We start from the raw sequence: 25,794 nt of genomic DNA, 5'->3' as shown, positions 1-25,794 counted from the left end.
CTGCACCAGTCGCTCCCTCCTCTCCAACGGCTCCTGGGCCGTTGTATCTCCAATCTAAACTGAAGCAAACTAAACTGCGGTCTCCCCGTTCAGTAGATTTCAAAAAAATTCAAAAGCAATCTGTACAGTCCAAGTAATTTTGAGTTTATTTCAATTACAGTATTGGAAGCAACAATGCACATCATTCAAATAAACGCGATCTTTCAATTAGCTTGTCGTGTGTGTCAATGGTTGTGTACATTTTCCAAATCACTGAAGTAACATGAACTGTATCTATTACATTGAACTAGTCATTGAACGGAGTTAATAATACCGTAACGACTTTTGACGAGAAGGGTCCAATCCCATTACATTAAAAAAATATTTTCACAAAAGTAATTTCTGTTCCGTTGCCGGACGCGGTTAACGCGTTAAAATGAACGGATCGACAGCTCTGATTCCACTTGCTGTTTATTTCTCTCTTCCCACATTTACATTCCCCCTGGTTTTATTTCCGCGCTCACTGGGGTTTTTTTACGACGCGGAATTTGGGGATTAAATGGGAGCCGTTCAGCGCCGACCTGTTGTCCACCGGGTTTCTGCCCCACAGCCCCTGAGCCCCGCTCCTGACGCCGGTCCCGGGACCCGACCCTTTTACACACCCGGAGCGGAACCGGAACAGATTCTCAGCCACTGACCATCCCAAGTCGCGAAGAAAGGATAAAGTTTCTCCGTGAATTTATTCCCAGTGAAGGTGTAGAGATTGGACTTGGTGCCCGCGTCGTAAAATGAAACTGTCCCGGACTCGTAACTGAGATAAACTCCCACCCTCCCGGGGATGGGACGGGCGGGGAGACGGGATGGAGGGGAGGTGACTGCATCAAACTTGTCATCCTCCCGCTCGATCCTCCAGACTCCAGTCTCCGGGGTCGCTGTGACCGATCTCTTCCTCTCCACAGACTCTGCGGCGACTCCCAGACTCCAGCCACGACTCCCCCCCACCTCCACCTCCCAGTAATGTCTCCCCGATGTGAATCCCTCCGATCCCAGCACACACGCACTGACTGTAAACCTCTTCCCGGTGTCAGGGAGACTCCTCTCGGTCCCGGTCCGTCTCGCCCTCTTCCGATCCTCAGACACCTCGAGCCGCGCATGCGCTGTTTCCACATCCAGGGTGACGGAGACTGGGGGGAGAAGCAGAGAATCAGAGAGTCCCCGGGGGTCGGGGGGAGACTCGGGCAGCGCGGCCCCGGGACCGGGGGAGAGGCCGCTCGGCCTCAGGCACAGGCGGGCGGACAACTGAAACCCTGCCCGGGGTTTCACCCACAACCACATCGGGTGGACAACAGACATCTCTCCCGGAGTTTTTAATCCAGGGATGGAGAGGGGAATTTCGTGAGGTGGGGGAGGGTGGACGGGGAGGACGAGTGCGGAGAGTGAGGAGGATTGGGAGATTGCGGTGGGGATGGGGGAATGAAGCGGGCTATTCAGATATGGAGGCAGATCGGAGCAGGAGGATATAGAGGTGAGCAGTAATTTGAGGTTGTTAAAGAGGAGGTAGAGGTGCGTGGTGGGGTCGTCATGATCACAGTGAAAGGGGGCAGACACGAGGGGCCAGATGACCTGCTCCTGTGTTTTTTGAGTGGAGGGTGAGACAAAGGGAAGGGTGGGTTTGTTAGTCAATTGGAGTGGGTGCAAAAGGGTTTACAACAACTTCATCAGGTCTGAAGGGCTGTGTTATCAGGTGAATTTGGACAGTCATAAGGTCATAATGTTATAAATGAAAGTATTCGAATGAGGCCATTCGGCCCATCAAGTCTACTCCACCATTCAATCGTGGCTGATCTATCTCTCACTCCTAACCCCCTTCTCCTGCCTTCTCCCTATAACCTCTGACACCTGTACTAACCCAGAATCCAGCTATCTCTGCCTTAAAATGTGGGATCTGGGACCATGGACACATCTGGTCACAGAAGGTTCGAGCCCCCGACCGCTGGAGGACAAAGCGGGGAGAGATTGAACTATTTTTCACCTTCCATCATAGTGAGGAATGTGGAGGGGTCACAATAGACAATAGACAATAGGTGCAGGAGTAGGCCATTCAGCCCTTCGAGCCAGCACCGCCATTCAATGCGATCATGGCTGATCACTCTCAATCAGTACCCCGTTCCTGCCTTCTCCCCATACCCCCTCACTCCGCTATCCTTAAGAGCTCTATCCAGCTCTCTCTTGAAAGCATCCAACGAACTGGCCTCCACTGCTTTCTGAGGCAGAGAATTCCACACCTTCACCACTCTCTGACTGAAAATGTTCTTCCTCATCTCCGTTCTAAATGGCCTACCCCTTATTCTTAAACGGTGGCCCCTCGTTCTGGACTCCCCCAACATTGGGAACATGTTTCCTGCCTCTAATGTGTCCAATCCCCTAATTATCTTATATGTTTCAATAAGATCCCCCCTCATCCTTCTAAATTCCAGTGTATACAAGCCTAATTGCTCCAGCTCACTGTGGTGGATGTTTACGTTAAAATGTATTTTGTGTGTCCTGTTGCTTTTTACTGTTATGACTGTATGGCAAATGAAGTTCCTCGTATGTTGCAAAACATATTTGGCTAATAAAGTTTTATTGTGATTGTGATAAGGAGCCGTGTTAGGCGGGTAGGATGAAGCGGACTGGAGTAGCGAGGAAAGGAGGGGACCGCGTGGGATTGGAGGTGCAGGAAGAGGAGTTACAGTTTACCAAGGTACAGCGAAAATATTTTGTTGAGTGCTAACCAGTCAGTAGAAAGACAATACATGATTACAATCAATACGTTTGCAGATACATGATGTGGGAATAATGTTTAGTGCAATGTAAAGCCAGCAAGGTGCGTTCAAGGATAGTCCGAGGATCACCAACGTGGAAGATAGCATTTCAGCACTGCTCTCTGGTTGTGGTAGGATGATTCTGTTGCCTGATAACAGCTGGGAAGAAACTGTCCCTGAATCTGGAGGTGTGCGTTTTCACACCTGTACCTCTTGCCTGATGGGAGAGGGGAGAAGAGGGAGTGGCCAGGGTGCGACTCATCCTTGATTATGCTGCTGGCCTTGCCGAGGCAACGGGAGGTATAAATGGAGTCAATTGCAGGAGTTTTGGGATTGCGGGAGAGCAGGGAGGAGAATCTGGAAAGGGAATGACGGACTGCGCTTCCTGCAAATTGGCATCAGGACCGCGCGCAACTCCACCAACATCCAACAGCAGGGACAAAACTCCTAGAGCCGGAGGGAGCCTCCGTGGGGATCTGTGGATCTGTTGCCACGGGGTTTCCACTTCTGACTTCATGCCCAGTGTCTGGAGAGACCCGGCCCAGCGGAGGAAACGTTGGGGAAAACATTGCAATGAATAACGTTCAGCACATCTACCCCACTCAGTTCATTAACCCGCCCCTACATCTCCATCTTTTCAAATGCATGTGATCCAATCTCTACTTGTACTCTATCTCCCCCCTGGCTGACCTACAGGGAATCAGGAGGGCTAGAGGGAGCAATGAAGGATCCTTGGCGAGTCGGATGGAAGATAATTCCATGGTATGTTATACAGACATTAAACGCAAGCGATTAACAATGAAGCGAGGGGGACCCCTGTTGGATAAAGGAGGTAATTCACGCCTGGAACGAGAGTAAGTTGAAAAGTCCCGTGTCCAATATTAAATATGTCCTTTACATGCAATGAATTAGGGGCTAGTGGAATCAAGGGATATGGGGAGAAGGCAGGCACGGGTTATTGATTGTGGCCGATCAGCTATCATCACAATGAATGGCGGTGCCGGCTCGATTGGCCTCCTCCTGCACATATTTTCTATGTTTCTAATACTTACAGATCATTTATGTTTTACCTCTTTTAACGTAATCAGTCGTTTTTCTCAACACCGTGTTCAACAAAAATGGGTCATCGAACTTTCCAATGTCCAGGGCGCCGTCTGCTACTGACAGCGACTTGTTATCATCACTTATCCTGCATGAATTACACACCTGGTTATAAGACCCGCATCAACGATTTCTGAGTTAATTACCAAAACAGTGCAGAGAGTCTCACCTCCTCTTCTGACGAGTTTCCTCCTGAAATATAAAATATCAGAAAGATCAATTAATTTACACTGAGCGTCCACATCGTGACAGCAGGAATTTCAGCCAAATTGTTACAATGTGCCGACAGATCCCAGCTCTTAATGCTGATGCGGGGCCGCCAGCAGTCCAGTATGAAGTATTAATTGTAGGTAAAAAGTATATTTAATAATGGACTTTAGTAGACAATAGGTGCAGGAGTCGGCCATTCGGTATTACTAGGCTGATGGAGATCCAGCATTGCTCCTTCATGCGCCCCTGATTACTCTTGGTCCATGTAGGCCAGCAAGGGAGGAACCATATCGTCTATAGTCTGTCTGACCCGAAAAGTCTCAACCCGAAACGTCACCCATTCCATCCCTCCAGAAATGCTGCCTGTCCCGCTGAGTTACTCCAGGTTTATGTGTCTACACTGGCTACGGAATTGGAATCTGATCAGGAAGATAAATGGGGAATGCAATGGAGGGGATGGGGTGGAACTCAACAGGGGAGAATGTGCTGGGCGCCAAGTGGGAAGGGTTGGGGGAAATTGGGCATTCATTTTGTGATTGTGCCCTTACACTGAATCAAAGTGAAACTGTAACCCCCTACCTTCAGAAATATCAAACTGTCCGTTTGATTCATCCGCTCCTGTAGCTTTAAGAGTTTCTCTTGAATAGAGTTTATCTCCTCTTGAATCTCTCGTAGATTCTTTTCCATTGGATTTAGAACGCTCTCCTCGTCTTCCCGGAGATCCTTGAGAAAGAGCCGCTCTTTCTCATTGAGAATCTGGCGCAGTTCAGCAAATATCGATGTGATGTAGGTCAACAGGTTCTGTGACTGTTCCTGTCAAATGAAAGGTGAAGGTCAACATTATCGAGCCTGGAATCTAAGACAATAGCACAAGATCAGAGAAGGGAAACTGGAAACCTTACCCGGACTCCAGAAATCTTCTCTTTCTGTTGCTGCTCCATTTCCTCCATCGCTGATTTATTTTTTGTGAGAATCTCCAAGGAACTTTTAATCTGCTCCTGGGATTGAGATTCAGATTCTGTGAGTACAAGAATTAGACCGGACGGAACCAATGAACCGTGGACACTGAACTGCACATGAAGAAATGTTTACAAACATCCATAAACTGTTGAAGAAATCACCGTGTCAGGAAGCGTGGAAAGCAGTGACGGGATCGGTCAAAGTCAACATGGAATTATGAAGGGGAAATTATGCTTGACTAATCTACTGGATTTTTTTTGAGGATGTAACAAGTAGAATGGATAAGCTAGAGCCAGTGGATGTGGTGTAGCTGGACTTTCAAAAAGCCTTTGAAAAGGTCCCACACAAGAGATTAGTGTTCAAAATTAGAACACATGGTATTGGCAGACAGGAAGCAAAGTGTACAAATTAATGGGTCCTTTTCAGAATGGCAGGCAGTGACTAGTGGGGTGCCGCAGGGCTCGGTGCTGCAACCCCAGTTATTTACAATATATATTAACGATTTAGATGAGGCAATTGAATGTAACATCTCTAAGTTTGCCGATGACACAAAGTTTGGCGGGACTGTGAGTTGCGAGGAGGATGCTATGAGGCTGCCGGGTTACTTGAACAGGTTGGGTGAGTGGGCAGACGCATTACAGATGCAGTATAATTTTCATGAATGTGAGGTTATCCACTTTGGTGGCTAGAGTATTGCACCTGGAGTATTGAGTGCAATGTTTGCTGTTTTAATTCGAGGAAGGACATTATTGGTTTTGACGGAGTGCAGCGTTGGTTCAGCAGGTTAATTCCAGGGATGGCGGAACAGAGGTATGATGAAAGAATAGATCGATTGGACTTGTATTCACTGGAATTTAGAAGAATGAGAGCGGATCATAGAAACATATAAATTTCTTGGAGGATTGGACAGGGTAGATGCAGGGAAATATTCCCGATGTTGGTTGAGTCCAGAACCAGGGGCCACATTTTAAGAATAAGGGGTTGGACATTTTGGACTGAGATGAGTAAAAACCTTTTCACCCAGAGAGTTGTGAATCTGTGGAATTCTCTGCCACAGAAGGCAGTGGAGGACAATTCACTGGATGTTTTCAAGAGAGAGTTAGATCAAATTTTAGGGCGAAGGGAATCAAGGGATGTGGGGCAAAAAGCAGGAACGGGGTACTGATTTTAGATGATTCGCCATGATCATATTGAAATGAAGAGGGTACAGAGGAGAGTTACTAGAATGTTGCCTGGGTTTCAGCACTTAAGCTACAGAGAGAGGTTGAACAGGTTGGGTCTTTATTCTTTGGAGCGTAGAAGGTTGAGGGGGGACTTGATAGAGGTTTTTAAAATTTTGAGAGGGACGGACAGAGTTGACGTGGGTAGGCTTTTCCCTTTGAGAATGGGGAAGATTCCAACAAGGGGACATAGCTTCAGAATTGAGGGACAACAGTTTAGGGGTAACATGAGGGGTAACTTCTTTACTCAGAGGGTGGTGGCTGTATGGAATGGGCTTCCAGTGGAAGTGGTGGAGGCAGGCTCGATTTTATTATTTAAGATTAAATTGGATAGGTATATGGATAAGAGGGGATTAGAGGGTTATGGTCTGAGTGCAGGTAGATGAGACTAGGTCAGAGAGAGTGGTCGGCGTGGACTGGTAGGGCCGAACGGGCCTGTTTCCGTGCTGTAGTTGTTATATGGTTATATGAATGACGGTGCTGGCTTGCACCTATTTTTCTATGTTTCTATGTTGCTCTGTTCTACGTATCAGCAGAAAGCCGCGGGCTGTCTCACCTGCAAGGACTGCTGGAGTCCCTGCATGGACGTGAGGGAGAAGGTACAGGGACAGGTGTTTCATCTCCAGCGGTGGTTGGGGCATGTACCTGGGGAAGGGCTGGTTTGGGCGGGAGGCTGGGTGAACCGAACAGTCGCCGAGGGAGCGCGGTCCGCAAAAGGCAGAATGGAAAAATCATCAGCGAATCAAACTCTGTTGGATTTTACCTGGTAGCTTTCAACAGCTTCTTGAATCGACATGAAACGATGCTCTCTGTGTTCCCGCGCGTCTACGCAAATCACACAGACCAGTTTCTTGTCGGTTTCACAAAATAGCTTCAGTTCTTCCTGATGTTCCTCGCAGTGAAGTTTACTTTCCTTCCCTCCCGTGTTCAGGCTCAGTGCTCGAGCTGTCTCAGCGATACGCGCAAAGGCCCGATTTACTTTGAGGGTGCGGTCTGCCAACACCTCTCTACATACCGGGCAGGAGTTTCTCTCCTCCCTGTCCCAACTCTGTGTTATACAGGAGCGGCAGAAGTTGTGCCCGCACTCTAGTGTCGCCGGATCGCTGAAGAAATCCAGACAAATGGGACAAGTCGCGTCTTCAGTTAAACTCTGGATCTGGTGTTTCGAAGCCATTTTTAATTCCGACCACTTCTTGGTTCAAAACGCCTCCGCCTTCAGGGAGTTGCCGACCGGTAGAGAACCGCGGGTGTCAACGACACGCCCTGCAGTGCGCGGGGAACTGATTCTGTGCTGAATAATGTGTTTTGCTGCGAGTGTTCAGGGTGAAGGGCCTCTGGCAATCTGCCACTGATTACACACCAGCAAGAGGCTGGTAACAAGTTAAACGAGTCTGAATGTGTCAATAACCGGGCGGACGAGCGCCGGGCAGTCTAAGGAAGGGCGGAAACGAAATGGAAGATGTATTAAGTTATCTCTACGTAGAGCGTGAAACGGTGGTTAAACATCAACTTAGAGAGACTGCTATTAAAATAAAATCTGCAATAAAATCGGAGTCCTGGAGAGAATGTTGTGTTGTGAGGTGACAGACGCGCGACAATCGCTGAGATTTGGTTGCATAAAAAGTAGGAAAGACAATACTCTGTTACTGCGTGCAACACATTCACCTTCTCGGTGAAAGTCGTCTTGTTGAAAGAAACAGCAAACACATGTGACACACGTGTGTGTGTGTCTGTGTGTTTGTGTGTGTCTGTGGATGTGTGTGTGGGTGGGTGTGTGTGTGTGTGTGGGTCTGTGGGTGTGGGTCTGTGTGTGTGTCTTGGTGTGGGTGGGTGTGTGGGTGTGTGTGTCTCTGTGTGTGGGTGATTGTGTCTGCGTGTGTCTGTGTGTGGGTGGGTCTGTGCGTGTGTCTGTGTGTGTGGGTGTGTGTGTCTGTGTGTGTGTGTGAGTGTGGGTCTGTGTGTGTGTGGGTGTCTGTGTGTGGGTGTGTGTGTGTGGGTGCGTGTGTGTCTGTGTGGGTGTGTGTGTGCTTGTGTTACAGTTCTTGGCCTTGTAATAAAAAATAGACAACACATTAATTGTGTGGCTGAGCTTACTTACCCCAGTCTAGTCGACACCGACACTCCAGCAGTTGTCTGGACACACCCAGTGTGTGGGTGTGTGTGTGTGTGTGGGTCTGTGTGTGTGTCTGTGTGTGGGTGTGTGTGTGGGTTAGCTGCGAAGGGGACGCTAGGAGGCTGCAGATTGACTTGGATAGATTAGGCGAGTGGGTAAATGCATGGTAGATGCAATATAATGTGGATAAATACGAGGTTATCCACTTTGGCGGCAAGAACAGGAAAGCAGAGTATTACCTGAATGGTGGAATTCTCTGCCACAGAAGGTAGTTGATTGGCTATATTTAAGAGGGAGTTAGATGTGGCCCTTGTGGCTAAAGGGATCAGGGGATATGGAGAGAAGGCAGGTACAGGTTACTGAGCTGGATGATCAGCCATGATCATATTGAATGGTGGTGCAGGCTCGAAGGGCCGAATGGCCTACTCCTGCACCTATTTTCTATGTCATTGTACCTGCTTGCTTCATCACCCACAGAAAACACTGCCCCTCACATTCCCAATGAACCTGACCCCCCCCCCCCCCCTATCCCGGTAACTCTGTGTTTGTGTTGTCATTTGTGAGCGGAGCACCAAGGCACATTCCTTGAATGTGCACATACTTGGTCAATAAACTTATTCATTCATTCATGAAAAGGTAAGGCGAAAGGTGAAAAGAGTCAGAAAGGGTGTCAGATGAGGAGAGTAGTGAAATGTGAAGCTGCAGGGAGGGGTATGGATACGAGAGTCAGTCTGAAGAAGGTTCTCGACTCAAAACATCATCTATTCCTTTTCATGCTGCCTGACCCGCTGAGTTACTCCAGCACTCTGTGAAACGTCACCTATCCATGTTCTCCACAGATGCTGCCTGACCCGCTGTTACTCCACTCTGTGAAACGTCACCTATCCATGTTCTCCACAGATGCTGCCTGACCCGCTGAGTTACTCCAGCACTGTGTGAAACGTCACTATTCCTTCTCTCCACAGATGCTGCCCGACCCGCTGAGTTAGCCCAGCATTTTGTGTCTACATTCATCAGTGAAGATGTCATTTAGCTTAGTGATACGGCGCAGAAACAGGCCCTTCGGCCCACCGCGTACGCAGCGACCAGCGATCAGGCCGCACTAACGCTGCCCTACACACACACAAGGGACAATCTCTAATTTTACAGAAGCCAATTAACCTACAAGCCTGTCGGTCTTGAGAGGTTTGGAGGAAATAATGTCGGTAGTAAAGAAAGCAAACTCAATGCTAGCATTTATTTCAAGAGGGCTTGTGTACAAAAACAGGGGGTGTTATGCTGAGGCTCTATAAGGCACTCGTCAGGCCCCATTTGGAATATTGTCAGCAATTTTCACTGTACTCGCTGGAGTTTAGAAGAATGAGGGGGGACCTCATTGAAACTTCACCGAATAGTGAAAGACCCGGATAGGGTGGATGTGGAGAGGATGTTTCCACCAGTGGGAGAGTCTAGGACCAGAGGGCACAGCCTCAGAATTAAAGGACGTTCCGTCAGGAAGGACATGAGGAGGAATTTATTTAGCCAGAGGGTGGTGAATCTGTGGGATTCTTTGCCACAGACGGCTGTGGAGGCCACAAGTCAGTGGACTTGGTCTCCAAATTTGAGGAAGGATATTCTTACTATTGGGGGCGTGCAGCGTAGGTTTACTCAGTTAATTCCCGGAATGGCGGGACTGTCTTGAAAGACTGGAGCGACTGGTTTGTGTACATTGGAATTTAGAAGGATGAGAGGAGATCTTATCGAAACGTATAAGATTATTAAGGGGTTGGACAGGTGAGAGGCAGGAAACATTATCCCAATGTTGGGGGAGTCCAGAACAAGGGGCCACAGTTTAAGAATAAGGGGTTGGCCATTTAGAACTGAGATGAGGAGAAACATTTTCAGTCAGAGAGTTGTGAATCTGTGGAATTCTCTGCCTCAGAAGGCAGTGGAGGCCAATTCTCTGAATGCATTCAAGAGAGAGCTGGATAGAGCTCTTAAGGATAGCGGAGTCAGGGGGTATGGGGAGAAGGCAGGAACGGGGTACTGATTGAGAATGATCAGCCATGATCACATTGAATGGCGGTGCTGGCTCGAAGGGCCGAATGGCCTCCTCCTGCACCTATTGTCTATTGGATATTTTTAAGGCAGAGATAGATAAATTGTTGGTCAGTGCGGGTGTCAGGGGTTATGGAGAGAAGGCAGGAGAATGGGGTTAGGAGGGAGAGATAAATCAGCCGTGATTGAATGGTGGAGTAGACCTGATGGGCCGAATGGTCCAATTCTACACCTATCACTTATGACCTAAACCGGAGAGGCCGGAGAAAACCCATGCAGGTCACGGGGAGAACGTACAGATTCCACACAGACAGCACCCGTGGTCAGGATCGAACCCTGGTCTCTGGCGCTGTGAGGCAGCAGCTCTACCGCTGCGCCACCATTGTACATCATGATGTATCTATCTGTATGTCGTTGGTGAGACCACAGTTCTAGCGCCCAGCTACAGGGAGGTGGCATGGTGCTGGAGAGGGTGCAGAAGGGATAGACCAGCTTGGCACGGGCACAGTGGGGGTTAGGTTACAGGGAGAGACGGCACAGGGTAGGTCCCTACACGGGGGATGAGGGGGATTCTTGTTGAGGTGTATAAAACCATGAGGGGCGTTGGTAATGTGGATGGTCACAGCCCTTTTCCCCATGGTGTGGTGGTCTTAAACAAGAGTGTAGATGCAATAAACTGGAGTAACTCAGCGGGTCAGGCAGCATCTGTGGAGAGCATGGATAGGTGACGTTTCACAGAGTGCTGGAGTAACTCAGCGGGTCAGGCAGCATCCATGGGGAACATGGATAGGTGACGTTTCACAGAGTGCTGGAGTAACTCAGCGGGTCAGGCAGCATCTGTGGGGAACATGGATAGGTGACGTTTCACAGAGTGCTGGAGTAACTCAGCGGGTCAGGCAGCATCTGTGGGGAACATGGATAGGTGACGTTTCACAGAGTGCTGGAGTAACTCAGCAGGACAGGCAGCATCTGTGGAGAAAAGGAATAGATGATGTTTTGAGTCGAGAACCTTCTTCAGAGTGACTCTCATATCCATACCCCTCCCTGCAGCTTCACATTTCACTGCTCCCCTCATCTGACCCCCTTTCTGACTCTTTTCACCTTTAGCCTCACCTTTTCATGAATGAATGAATAAGTTGATGAATGAATGAATAAGTTTATTGGCCAAGTATGTGCACATTCAAGGAATGTGCCTTGGTGCTCCGCTCACAAATGACAACACAAACACAGTTACCGGGAGAGGGGGGGGGGGTCAGGTTCAATGGGAATGTGAGGGGCAATGTTTTCTGTGGGTGATGAAACAGGCAGGTACAATGACATAGAAACATAGAAAATAGGTGCAGGAGTAGGCCATTCAGCCCTTTGAACCTGCACCACCATTCAATATGATCATGGCTGATCATCCAGCTCAGTAACCTGTACCTGCCTTCTCTCCATACCCCCTGATCCCTTTAGCCATAAGGGCCACATCTAACTCCCTCTTAAATATTGCCAATGAACTGGCCTCAACTACCTTCTGTGGCAGAGAATTCCACAGACTCACCACTCTCTGTGTGAAGAAATGTTTTCTCATCTCGGTCCTAAAAGTCTTCCCCCTTATCTTTAAGCTGTGACCCCTGGTTCTGGACTTCCCCAACATCGGGAACAATCTTCCCGAATCTAGGCTCTCCAACCCCTTAACAATTTTATATGTTTCAATAAGATCCCTCCTCAGTCTTCTAAATTCCAGCGAGTATAAGCCTAGTCTATCCAGTCTTTCTTCATATGAAAGTCCTGCTATCCCAGGGATCAATCTGGTGAACCTTCTCTGTACTCCCTCTAAGGCTAGAATGTCTTTCTTCAGATTAGGAGACCAAAACTGTACACAATTCTCCAGGTGCGGTATCACCAAGGCCCTGTACAATTGCAGCAGAACCTCCCTGCTCCTGTACTCAAATCCCCTCGCTATGAATGCCAACATACCATTCGCTTTCTTCACTGCCTGCTGCACCTGCACGCTTGCTTTCAATGACTGGTGTACCATGACACCCAGGTCACATTGCATCTCCCCTTTTCCTAATTGGCCACCATTCAGGTAATACTCTGCTTTCCTGTTCTTGCCGCCAAAGTGGATAACGTCATATTTATCCACATTATATTGCATCTGCCATGCATTTGCCCACTCGCCTAATCTATCCAAGTCACTCTGCAGCCTCCTAGCATCCTCCTCACAGCTAACACTGCCACCCAGCTTCGTGTCATCCGCAAACTTGCATTCAATTCCCTCGTCCAAATCATTAATATATATTGTAAATAGCTGGGGTCCCAGCACTGAGCCTTGCGGTACCCCACTAGTCACTGCCTGCCATTCCGAAAAGGACCCGTTTATTCCTACTCTTTGCTTCCTGTCCGCCAAACAGTTCTCTATCCACCTCAACACCGAACCCCCAATACCGTGTGCTTTAAGTTTGTTACACCAATCTCCTATGTGGGATCTTGTCGAAGGCCTTCTGAAAGTCCAGATATAACACATCGACTGGTTCTCCCTTATCCACTCTACTGGTTACATCCTCGAAACATTCTATGACCTTGTTGTGTTGCAGGTCTCCACACTGCGGCTCTGTGCGGTACAAGAACGTCGGCCACCGTGGGCTCGGTCACCACTGTCCCCATGGGTGGGATGGTGAGGTTCCCCGTCCAGCCCCACAGCCACGAGAAGATCAGGGTGTCGATGTGGCGTCTCCATCCCGACCTGCCGATCCTGGATTGGAAGTCTTACAGCCCGGAGAGTCCGTCCTGGATCCACCCGTCCTACAGGGACAGAGTCCGCTTCCGACTGGACGGTGAAATCGAGCTGTGGGCCGTGGGTCTCGGTGACCAGGGGACCTACGAGATAGAGACAAACTACTTTGACAGGGAGCCGAGGAACCGCGACGTGGAGCACTTTGAGCTGCGCGTGGTCGGTGAGTAGTGGCGTAGAGAGTTGCACAGCACCCACACTGGCTCTTCGGCCCACACGGCCCATGCTGACCCAGTGGGGCATTCTGGCCTTGTCCCACCCGCTTGCGCACGGCACTCTCCGTGAATGAATGCTTCCTTGTCACATCTGACAAGGCGCTGTGATACATTTTTTTTTCTTGTTCGCAAGCAAGGTATGCAAAGAATCGCCACATAAAGGGCACCGGAAAAGTTACAAATTATTCCATTTTACACAAACCATTATTGACACATACCATCTGAGCTCCCCCGTGGCCAACAGACCCCAGAAAACAGCACAGGAATAATGTTTGTACCGAACATGAAGCCAATGCAAACTGATCTCCCCTGCCTGAACATGATCCCTCTCCCTCCATTCCAGCATTTCTCAGCAGAACCCTGGAAATAATTTTCATGTCTCAGGGAACCCCCGCATAAATTTATTATATATCTTTATTAATCTCTTTCTTAATTAATTAATCTATATACAAAAACTCTTTGAAGGTATTGATTCACAAAATGCTGGAGTAACTCAGCAGGTCAGGCAGCATCTCGGGAGAGAAGGAATGGGTGACGTTCCGGGTCGAGACCCTTCCTTCTCTCCCGAGATGCTGCCTGACCTGCTGAGGGGTCGGCCATTTAGAACTAAGAGGAGGAAAAACTTTTTCAGTCAGAAAGTTGTGAATCTGTGGAATTCTCTGCCTCAGAAGGCAGTGGAGGCCAATTCTCTGAATGCATTCAAGAGAGAGCTAGATAGAGCTCTTAAGGATAGCAGAGTCAGGGGGTATGGGGAGAAGGCAGGAAAGGGGTACTGATTGAGAATGGCAAAAACAAGGAGGCAGATTATTTTCTCAATGGTGTTAGGTCAAGTAAGGGGGAGGTGCAGCGAGACCTGGGTGTCCTTGTACACCAGTCACTGAAAGTTGGCGTGCAGGTACAGTAGGCAGTGAAGAAAGCTAATGGCATGTTGGCCTTCATAACAAGAGGATTTCAGTATGGGAGTAAAGAGGTCCTTCTGCAGTTGTACAAGGCCTTGGTAAGACCACATCTGGAGTATTGTGTACAGTTTTGGTCTCCTAGTTTGAGGAAGGACATCCTTGTAATTGAGGCATTGCAGCGTAGGTTCACGAAATTGATCCCTCGGATGGTGGGACTGACATATAAGGAAAGATTGGAAAGACTAGTGTACTCAATGGGCCAATAGACAATAGGTGCAGGAGGAGGCCATTCGGCCCTTCGAGCCAGCACCGCCATTGAATGTGATCATGGCTGATCATTCTCAATCAGTACCCCGTTCCTGCCTTCCAGGAGCGGTGCATCAGGCAGGGTCCCGACCCCCAGGCCCTGACCGTCTCACTGCCCCACAGACGCTGCCCGACCTGCGGCCGATTCCCTGCGGACCGGGAAGGGGGGAGGGCAGGTCAGGGCGCGGGGACTGTCAGCACTGCTGTGTTGGAGAGGACATTTTACAGAATTAACATTGTAACCCACGCCCCCAGGGTGTGTAAACTAAACCAACTCTGCACCACAGAGGGTTGAACTGATTTAAATTATTTCACATCATCAAATACATGCTGAGATATTTGTTTGGAGTGTACACGCAGTGATTGGCCCTTCCACCTCTGGAGATATGTGGAGAGCGGTCTTTACACTTTGGAGATACAGCGTGGAAACTGGCCCTCCGAGCCCACACCGACCAGCGCACTAACACCATCCCAAACACGCGCCAACATTTACAACTTTACCAAAGGCAATTAGCAAACACACCTGTCCGTCTTTGAAGTGTGGAAAGAAACTTAACGTTGGCGCGCAGGTACAGCAGGCAGTGAAGAAAGCTAATGGCCTTCATAACGAGAGGATTTGAGTACAAGAGCAAAGAGGTACTTCTGCAGTTGTACAGGGGCCCTGGTGAGACCACACCTGGAGTATTGTGTGCAGTTTTGGTCTCGTAATTTGAGGAAGGACGTCCTTGCTATTGAGGCAGTGCAGCGTAGGTTCACCAGGTTAATCCCCGGGATGGCGGGACTGTCATATGAGGAAAGATTGGAAAGACTGGGCTTGTATTCGCTGTAGTTTGGAAGGATGAGAGTTGATCTTATAGAGACTTATAAAATTATAAAAAGGACTGGACAAGCTAGATGCAGGAAAAATGTTCCCAATGTTGGGGGAGTCCAGAACCAGGTGCCACACAGTCCAAGAAGAAAAGGGAGGCCGTTTAAAACTGAGGTGAGAATAAACTTTTTCACCCAGTTGTGAATTTGTGGAATTCTCTGCCACAGAGGGCAGTGGAAGCCAATTCACTGGATGGATTTAAAAGAGAGTTAGATAGAGCTCTAGGGGCTAGTGGAATCAAGGGATATGGGGAGAAGGCAGGCACGGGTTACTGATTGTGGATGATCAGCCCTGATCACAATGAATGGCGGTGCTGGCTCGATGGGCTAAATGGCCTCCTCCTGCACCTATTTTCTATGTTTCTATGTGTCCATGTTAATCAGGAGAAAACCCGCAGGGAGAGCGTACAAATTCTGCACAAACGACACCAGCAGTGTGGATTGAACCTGGCTCTCTGGCGCTGTGAGGCAGCAACTCTACCCAGTCTCTGGTGGAGAGCAAGGTGTGATCTCATTACATATTCTGTTGTTGTTGTTGTTGTATTTTCTGTTGTGCTGCAGCAAGTAAGAATTTCATTGTTCTATCTGGGACACACGACAATAAAACGCTCTTGACTCCAGACTCTTGAGAGGAGAAGTGGGACAGGGAGGCTCAGGAAGGTGAATTCTGGCTGTTAATAGAACAGTGACTAAGGTCAGATGTGGACAAGTACTGAAGTGTTGATGGGTGTTCTGTGGACACCTGCTCTGTGTCATCACCTGTCCATGTACCTGCCCTGTGTCATCACCTGTCCATGTACCTGCCCTGTGTCATCACCTGTCCATGTACCTGCCCTGTGTCATCACCTGTCCTTGCACCTGGTCTGTGTCAGTACCTGTCCATGTACCTGCCCTCTGTCATCACCTGTCCAAGTACCTGCCCTGTGTCATCACCTGTCCTTGCACCTGGTCTGTGACAATACGTGTGTCAGTACCTGTCCATGTACCTGCCCTGTGTCATCACCTGTCCATGTACCTGGTCTGTGACAGTACCTGTCCATGTACCTGACCTCTGTCATCACCTGTCCATTTACCTGCACTCTGTCGGTACCTGTGATGGACTGGGCAGTGTGCATGTACTTGCCCTGTGTTAGTACCTGTCCATGTACAATAGACAATAGGTGCAGGAGTAGGCCATTCAGCCCTTCGAGCCAGCACCACCATTCAATGCGATCATGGCTGATCACTCTCAATCAGTACCCCGTTCCTGCCTTCTCCCCATACCCTCACTCCGCTATCCTTAAGAACTCTATCCAGCTCTCTCTTGAAAGCATCCAACGAACTGGCCTCCACTGCCTTCTGAGGCAGAGAATTCCACACTTTCACCACTCTCTGACTGAAAAAGTTCTTCCTCATCTCCGTTCTGAATGGCCTACCCCTTATTCTTAAACTGTGGCCCCTTGTTCTGGACTCCCCCAACATTGGGAACATGTTTCCTGCCTCTAATGTGTCCAATCCCCTAATTATCTTATGTTTCAATAAGATCCCCCCTCATCCTTCTAAATTCCAGTGTATACAAGCCTAATTGCTCCAGCCTTTCAACATACGACAGTCCCGACATTCCGGGAATTAACCTAGTGAACCTACGCTGCACGCCCTCAATAGCAAGAATATCCTTCCTCAAATTTGGAGACCAAAACTGCACACAGTACTCCAGGTGCGGTCTCACCAGGGCCCGGTACAACTGTAGAAGGACCTCTTTGCTCCTATACTCAACTCCTCTTGTTATGAAGGCCAACATTCCATTGGCTTTCTTCACTGCCTGCTGTACCTGCATGCTTCCTTTCAGTGACTGATGCACTAGGACACCCAGATCTCGTTGAACATCCCCTCTTCCTAACTTGACACCATTCAGATAATAATCTGCCCTCCTATTCTTACTTCCAAAGTGAATAACCTCACACTTATCTACATTAAACTGCATCTGCCATGTATCCGCCCACTCACACAACCTGTCCAAGTCACCCTGCAGCCTTATTGCATCTTCCTCACAATTCACACTACCCCCCAGCTTAGTATCATCTGCAAATTTGCTAATGGTACTTTTAATCCCTTCATCTAAGTCATTAATGTATATCGTAAATAGCTGGGGTCCCAGCACCGAACCCTGCGGTACCCCACTGGTCACTGCCTGCCATTCCGAAAGGGACCCATTTATCCCCACTCTTTGCTTTCTGTCTGTCAACCAATTTTCTATCCATGTCAGTACCCTACCCCCAATACAATGTGCTCTAATTTTGCCCACTAATCTCCTATGTGGGACCGTGTCGAAGGCTTTCTGAAAGTCGAGGTACACCACATCCACTGACTCTCCCCTGTCAATTTTCCTAGTTACATCCTCAAAAAATTCCAGTAGATTTGTCAAGCATGATTTCCCCTTCGTAAATCCATGCTGCCCTGTGTTGGTATCTGTGACAGTACCTGTCCATGTACCTGCCCTGTGTTGGTACCTGTGACAGTACCTGTCCATGTACCTGCCCTGTGTTGGTACCTGTGATGGACTGGGCCATGTACCTGCCCTACGTCAGTACCTGTCCATGTACCTGCCCTGTGTCAGTACCTGTCCATGTACCTGCCCTGTGTCAGTACCTGTCCATGTACCTGTCCTGTGTCAGTACCTGTGATGGACCGGGCAGTGTCTGTGTACCTGCCCTGTGTCAGTATCAGTGATGGACCGGGCAGTGTGCATGTACCTGCCCTGTGTCAACTCTATCAGACATCCACAGGTGTACACTAGAGTGCACACTGACTGGCTGCATCACGACCAGCTTCAGCAACTCAACACCCAGGAACGAAGGAGACTACAGAGAGTGGTAGACACTGCCCGGTCCATCACGGGTACTCACCTCCCCAACATCGCCCGGTCCATCACGGTACTCACCTCCCCACCATCGAAGGGATCTACAGGAGGAGCTGCTTCAAGAAGGCAGCCAGCATCATCAGAGACCCACACCACCCTGGCCACACTCTCATTGACCCACACCACCCTGGCCACACTCTCACTGACCCACACCACCCTGGCCACACTCTCTGACCCACACCACCCTGGCCACACTCTCACTGACCCACACCACCCTGGCCACACTCTCATCTCGCTGCCACCATCGGGATGAAGGTACAGGAGCCTGAATACGTCACACCTCCAGATTCAGGGGCAGTTTCTTCCCGGCTGTTATCAGGCAACTGAACCATCCTATCACCAACCAGAGAGCGGTCCTGACCTCCCATCTACCTCACTGGAGACCCTCGGACTATCTTTAATCTTGCACTAAATGTTATTCCCTTTATCCTGTATCTGTACACTGTACATAGCTTGTTGGTAATCATGTATAGTCTTTCCGCTGGCTGGATAGCACACAACAAAAATGCTTTTCACGGTACACGAAACTAACCCAGTGTAGATTTATTTGCAGGAAACATCAACTGTTTAAAGTTCACTGGACCAAGTGGACCTGTTGGGCCCAAAACCTCTCCTGCATTGGTGCAGCACCCTCTCCTCCCCCCCAAGGAGATAGATTTAAACTTTAAAATGTGAATAACTTATCATATCATATATATACAGCCGGAAACAGGCCTTTTCGGCCCTCCAAGTCCGTGCCGCCCAGCGATCCCCGTACATTAACACTATCCTACACCCACTAGGGACAATTTTTACATTTTACCCAGCCAATTAACCTACATACCTGTTCGTCTTTGGAGTGTGGGAGGAAACCGAAGATCTCGGAGAAAACCCACGCAGGTCACGGGGAGAACGTACAAACTCCTTACAGTGCAGCACCCGTAGTCAGGATCGAACCTGAGTCTCCGGCGCTGCATTCGCTGTAAAGCAGCAACTCTACCGCTGTGCTACCGTGCCGCGGTAAAAATATTAAAAATATAACACCAATTTCAATGAAACTTCTTCCATTAGCACCAAAGGGACGATCTGGGCCTAAAATTGTCACGCTATCATGTACCGTTTTGGCTGTAATTCAGGAACAAACAAACAAACAAACAAACAAGAGTTTTAGTATGTAGATAAGTGATAGGAGCAGAAGTGATAGGCCATTCGGCCCATCAGGTCTACTCCGCCATTCAATGATGGCTGATCAATCTCTCCCTCCTAACCCCATTCTCCTGTCTTCTCCCCATAACTAATCAAGAATCTATCTATCTCTGCCTTAACAATATCCACTGACTTGTGGCCTCCACAGCCGTCTGTGGCAAAGAATCCCACAGATTCACCGCCCTAAAGAAATACCTTCTCATCTCCTTCCTAAAGGAACCATCCTTTAATTCTGAGGCTGTGACCTCTGGTCCTCGACTCTCCCACTAAAGGAAGCTCGGGATTGGAATTAAATGCAGCACAGAATTCCCTTCCAGCTCAATGAGGTACGCCACAGGCAGATGGTGGAGACTGTTTTTGGAAAAGGATACAGTCTTTAATGGAGGCATTAGGCCGGGACCCGCAGCCTGGGCCTGGAGTTGATCTGCAGCCGCCTGGGCCTAGAGTTCTCCCTACGGCGGGGCCTAGCTTTGGATCCACAGCCTGGGCCTGGAGTTGATCCGCAGCAGCCTGGGCCTAGAGTTCTCTCTACTGCAGGGCCTAGCCTTGGATCCACAGCCTGGGCCTCAAGTTGATCTGCAGCAGCCTGGGCCTAGAGTTCTCTCTATGGCGGGGCCTAGCCTTGGATCCACAGCCTGGGCATGGAGTTGATCTGCAGCCGCCTGGGCCTCGAGTTCTCTCTACGGCAGGGCCTAGCTTTGGATCCACAGCCAGGGCCTGGAGTTGATCCGCAGCAGCCTGGGCCTAGAGTTCTCTCTACGGCAGGGCCTAGAGTTCTCTCTACGGCAGGGCAGGCCTTGGATCCACAGCCTGGGTCTGGAGTTGCACAGCTGGCCTTTCCCCTCTGCCTTTAGTCTCCCAGCCTTGGCCCCCAGGGGGGAGGGAAGGTGGCGGGGGGAGGGGGAAGGTGGCGGGGGGGAGGAGGGAAGGGGGAAGGTGGTGGTGGGGAGAGTGATGGAAATGGGTTTTAGGAACTAGTGGTAATATAAGGTCCGTGAGGCTGAGGTTGGGAAGGAAAGGGGGGGGGGGGGGGGGATTGAGGCACGAGACCAGAAACTTACTGTTTATAAATACGCATAGGCATAATAGGCTTGATATTGAATCGGGTGGAAGAAAACAGGCCGAAGAGTATCCAAAAGATCAAGCCTAGTAATAACAGGAGATAGGTTCTTTTTAAAAATATATATATATTTTTTTTTTAATTTAAAAAATAGGTGCAGGAGTAGGCCATTCGGCCCTTCGAGCCTGCACCGCCATTCAATATGATCATGGATGATCATCCAACTCAGTATCCCGTACCTGCCTTCTCTCCATACCCCCTGATCCCTTTAGCCACAAGGGCCACATCTAACTCCCTTTTAAATATAGCCAATGAACTGGCCTCAACTACCTTCTGTGACAGAGAATTCCACAGATTCACCACTCTATGTGAAAAAAAAACGTTCTCATCTCGGTCTTAAAAGACTTCCCCCTTATCCTTAAAACTGCGACCCCTTGTTCTGGACTTCCCCAACATCGGGAACAATCTTCCTGCATCTAGCCTGTCCAACCCCTTAAGAATTTTGTAAGCTTCTATAAGATCCCCCCTCAATCTTCTAAATTCCAGCGAGTACAAGCCGAGTCTATCCAGTCTTTCTTCATATGAAAGTCCTGCCATTCCAGGAATCAATCTGGTGAACCTTCTCTGTACTCCCTCTATGGCAAGAATGTCTTTCCTCAGATTAGGAGACCAAAACTGTACGCAATACTCCAGGTGTGGTCTCACCAATGCCCTGTACAACAGCAGCAGAACCTCCCTGCTGCTATACTCAAATCCCCTCGCTATGAATGCCAACATACCATTCGCTTTCTTCACTGCCTGTTGCACCTGCATGCCTACTTTCAATGACTGGTGCACCATGACACCCAGGTCCCGTTGCATCTCCCCTTCTCCTAATCGGCCATCATTCAGATAATAGTCTGCTTTCCTGTTCTTGCCACCAAAGTGGATAACCTCACATTTATCCACATTATACTGCACCTGCCATGCATTTGCCCACTCACCTAACCTATCCAAGTCACGTTGCAGACTCCTAGCATCCTCCTCACAGCTAACACTGCCCCCCAGCTTCGTGTCATCCGCAAACTTGGAGATGTTCAACAGCTGAGGTGTAGCAGAGTCCCCATCAGATTACGCTACAAAACCGATGCAATAGGTGTGGCCAGGAGTTTGCGTAAGAATCAAACATGATGCTTAAATTAAGAATAATGTTATTGAGCTTCAAATATTCCCCAGATAGAGGAAAAACATAGACATGTAACACAGTGTGTGGCTGCAAACAAAGACAGTTGTGTCAATGTCCCTGCGCTTAACCTGCAAGATTTCAGTTTTATTTACTATCAAAGGGTGCAAATAGTGAACTCCTCAAACACAAAGTGCACCCCATGTTACAGAGAATGATTGTAAGTCGATAGTTCTCCGTCGATGTGCCGGACAATAAGCTCTTTATCCAACTTTGTGGGGAATCTCGACCCGAAACGTCACCCATTCCCTCTCTCCTAGATGCTGCCTGACCTGCTGAGTTACTCCAGCATTTTGTGATACCTTCGATTTGTACCAGCATCTGCAGTTATTTTCCTACGCCACTCTGACTTGTTACTTACTGTCTTTTTAAGCGATAGTGGGAGAAAGTGATAGACAATAGGTGCAGGAGGAGGCCATTCGGCCCTTCGAGCCCGCACAGCCATTCAATATGATCATGGCTAATCATTCTCAATCAGTACCCCATTCCTGCCTTCTCCCCATACCCCCTGACTCCGCTATCCTTAAGAGCTCTATCTAGCTCTCTGTTGAATGCATTCAGAGAATTGGCCTCCACTGCCTTCTGAGGCAGAAAATTCCACAGATTCACAACTCTCTGACTGAAAAAGTTTTTCCTCATCTCAGTTCTAAATGGCCTACCCCTTATTCTTAAACTGTGGCCCCTTGTTCTGGACTCCCCCAACATTGGGAACATGTTTCCTGCCTCTAACGTGTCCAACCGCTTAATAATCTTATACGTTTCGATAAGATCTCCTCTCATCCTTCTAAATTCCAGTGTATGCAAGCCTAGTCGCTCCAATCTTTCAACATATGATAGTCTCGCCATTCCGGGAATTAACCTAGTAAACCTACGCTGCACGCCCTCAATAGCAAGAATATCCTTCCTCAAATTTGGAGACCAAAACTGCACACAGTACTCCAGGTGCGGTCTCACTAGGGCTCTGTACAACTGCAGAAGGACCTCTTTGCACCTATACTCATCTGATGATGTTTCTTGCAGCTCCCCAGTGATTTAACGGGTTGAGTTATTGGCATCGTAGACACAGGTTTACTGTAACAAGGTGCAGATAATTTCAGTCTGGGGCAAACACCCAGCAGCACCTCCCACCCTGCCTAAGCCCACAAAACAAACCCAGCATCGCTGCTTTCTTTAACCATGTGCTATCGGTTAGTGAAGAAAATCATCCACGCATTCATTTCCTCCCGCCTAGACTACTGCAACTCCCTGTACACTGGGATCAGCCAATCATCCTTGTCCCGCCTGCAATTGGTCCAAAATGCCGCAGCGAGACTCCTGACGGGTATCCGTAAAAGGGACTACATCACCCCGATTCTGGCCTCTCTCCACTGGCTCCCAGTACGGTACAGAATCAACTTCAAGCTCCTCCTATTCACATACAAAGCCCTAAACGGGCTTGCCCACCCCCCCCACATATCAAAAATCTTCTAACCCACCACTCTATCTCTAGGTCCCTCAGGTCGGCCGACTTGGGGCTACTGACTATCCCACGGTCTAGGCTTAAGCTCAGGGGTGACCGCGCTTTTGCGGTTGCAGCTCCTAGACTGTGGAACAGCATCCCTCTCCCCATCAGAACTGCCCCCTCCATCGACTCCTTTAAGTCCAGGCTCAAAACCTATTTCTACACCCTAGCGTTTGAGGCCCTCTGAGGGGGCGCTGTGAACTGTTTACGTATGTGCTGTTATGTTTGTGTGCCATTGTATGTTGGGGGAGTCCAGAACAAGGGGCCACAGTTTAAGAATAAGGGGTAGGCCATTTAGAACGGAGATGAAGAAAAACCTTTGCAGTCAGAGAGTTGTGAATCTGTGGGATTCTCTGCCTCAGAAGGCAGTGGAGGCCAATTCTCTGAATGCATTCAAGAGAGAGCTCGATAGAGCTCTTAAGGAAAGCGGAGTCAGGGGGTATGGGGAGAAGGCAGGAACGGGGTACTGATTGAGAATGATCAGCCATGATCACATTGAATGGCGGTGCTGGCTCGAAGGGCCGAATGGCCTCCTCCTGCACCTATTGTCTATTGCCCATTGTATGTTCATTGTTAGTACCTGAACTGATGTTCAGCACTTTGGTCAACTTGGGTTGTGTTTAAATGTGCTATACACATAAAATTGACTTGACTTGACTGTGATGTTTGTGAGCCATTGTATGTTCGTTCTTAGTACCTGAATGATGTACAGCACTTTGGTCAACGTGGGTTGTTTTAAAATGTGCTATACAAATAAAAAATGACCTGGCTTGACTAAATGTACCGAGTGTTGACCACTGATTGCAAGACGTGATGCACACGACACAACCCACCCTGTCCCGGCACCTTCAACAGACAACAGGTGCAGGAGGAGGCCATTCGGCCCTTCGATCCTGTACGCGCCGCCATTCAATGTGATCACGGCTGATCATTCTCAATCAGTATCCCGTTCCTGCCTTCTCCCCATACCCCCCTGACTCCGCTATCCTTAAGAGCTCTATCCAGCTCTCTCTTGAATGCATTCAGAGAATTGGCCTCCACTGCCTTCTGAGGCAGAGAATTCCACAGATTCACAACTGGAAAAGTTGTTCCTCATCTCAGTTCTAAATGGCCGACCCCTTATTCTTAAACTGTGGCCCCTTGTACTGGACTCCCCCAACATTATCATATCATATATATACAGCCGGAAACAGGCCTTTTCGGCCCTCCAAGTCCATGCCGCCCAGTGATCCCATTAACACTATCCTACACCCACTAGGGACAATTTTTACATTTACATTTACCCAGCCAATTAACCTACATACCTGGGAACATGTTTCCTGCCTCTAACGTGTCCAACCCCTTAATAATCTTATACGTTTCGATAAGATCCCCTCTCATCCTTCTATATTCCAGTGTATACAAGCCCAGTCGCTCCAGTCTTTCAACATATGACAGTCCCACCATTCTGGGGATTAACCTGGTGACCCTACGCTGCACGGCCCTCAATAACAAGAATATCCTTCCTCACATTTCAGTGAAAGGCCCGCCCGCCATCGAGCGACCAATCAAGCCGTTAATGAAACGTTTAAACAAAAAACACACGCCCACAATTCAATATAATCGGTGGTTTCCCCGATGATTATTCACCGTGAACGATCTGGACGAACAAACCTCAACGACGTTCTTCAGTTGACGGCCCCGGCCCGCTGCGTCATGGCGGCTCGGCGAAGTGCGCAGGCGCGTGCGCGCCCGCCTCTGGGCAGCAGCCCCCAACGCGTCATGCGGGATGTGCGCGTGCGCGCGCCACGAGCAGCGGCCCACACCTTCGGGATGCGCGTGCGCGCGCCCCGAGCAGCAGCCCCCACCTTCGGGATGCGCGTGCGTGCGCCGGGGACCAATAGTAGCAGCGCTACAGCAGCACCGCAGCCCCCACCTGCGGGACGTGAGTGTGTGTGTGTCGGGGAGGACAACGACAACAACATCATAACCAACACGAACAGTAACAGGAACAGGAGCAATCAGCAGCCCCCACCTGCGGGATATGTGAGTGTGTGTGTGTGAGGCACGCGTGAAATAAATGAGCAACATCATCAGCAGGAACAATAACTGCAGAAGGAACAGTAGCAATCAGCAGCACCGCGACTACCCTCAGCCTCACACGACACCGATCCCAACAACAACACAACTCCCCGCCTCAATCTGCACGATGTGTGTGTCTGTGTCCCGGTGGGCAGAACATAGAAACATAGAAAATAGGTGCAGGAGTAGGCCATTCGGCCCTTCGAGCCTGCACCGCCATTCAATGTGATCATGGCTGATCATCCAGCTCAGTAGCCTGTACCTGCCTTCTCTCCATACCCCCTGATCCCTTTAGCAAAAAGGGCCACATCTAACTCCCTCTTAAATATAGCCAATGAACTGGCCTCAACTACCTTCTGTGGCAGAGAATTCCGCA

At 49.1% G+C, this 25,794-nt stretch overlaps 1 protein-coding gene and 1 pseudogene across 4 annotated transcripts; one reads left to right on the top strand and one right to left on the bottom strand.

Moving 5' to 3' along the window:
• Positions 1–216: 216 nt before the first annotated feature.
• On the bottom strand, positions 217–25,063 carry LOC144603035 (zinc-binding protein A33-like). 4 transcript variants are annotated; one of them, XM_078416163.1, is made up of 8 exons: positions 25,011–25,063; positions 12,992–13,289; positions 7,038–7,705; positions 4,997–5,092; positions 4,674–4,907; positions 4,054–4,076; positions 3,854–3,972; positions 217–1,163 (listed from the first exon to the last, which is right to left on the bottom strand). In XM_078416163.1, exons 3-8 carry the CDS (start codon positions 7,446–7,448, stop codon positions 634–636), a joined length of 1,413 nt encoding a protein of 470 aa, XP_078272289.1. In that variant the 5' UTR covers positions 7,449–7,705; positions 12,992–13,289; positions 25,011–25,063; the 3' UTR covers positions 217–633. The 4 variants fall into 4 exon arrangements, with proteins under 4 accessions (XP_078272289.1, XP_078272291.1, XP_078272292.1 ...); XM_078416165.1 differs by lacking the exon at positions 12,992–13,289 and having other exon boundaries at positions 25,011–25,048; XM_078416166.1 differs by lacking the exon at positions 12,992–13,289 and having other exon boundaries at positions 24,987–25,013.
• The window catches only part of LOC144602591 (E3 ubiquitin-protein ligase TRIM39-like), a 22,296-nt pseudogene continuing 21,476 nt past the window's right edge, over positions 24,975–25,794 (top strand).

This window comes from Rhinoraja longicauda, chromosome 19, assembly GCF_053455715.1.
Source record: "Rhinoraja longicauda isolate Sanriku21f chromosome 19, sRhiLon1.1, whole genome shotgun sequence".
NCBI lineage: Eukaryota > Metazoa > Chordata > Chondrichthyes > Rajiformes > Arhynchobatidae > Rhinoraja > Rhinoraja longicauda.
This window is presented reverse-complemented; position numbering and strand designations above follow the sequence as displayed.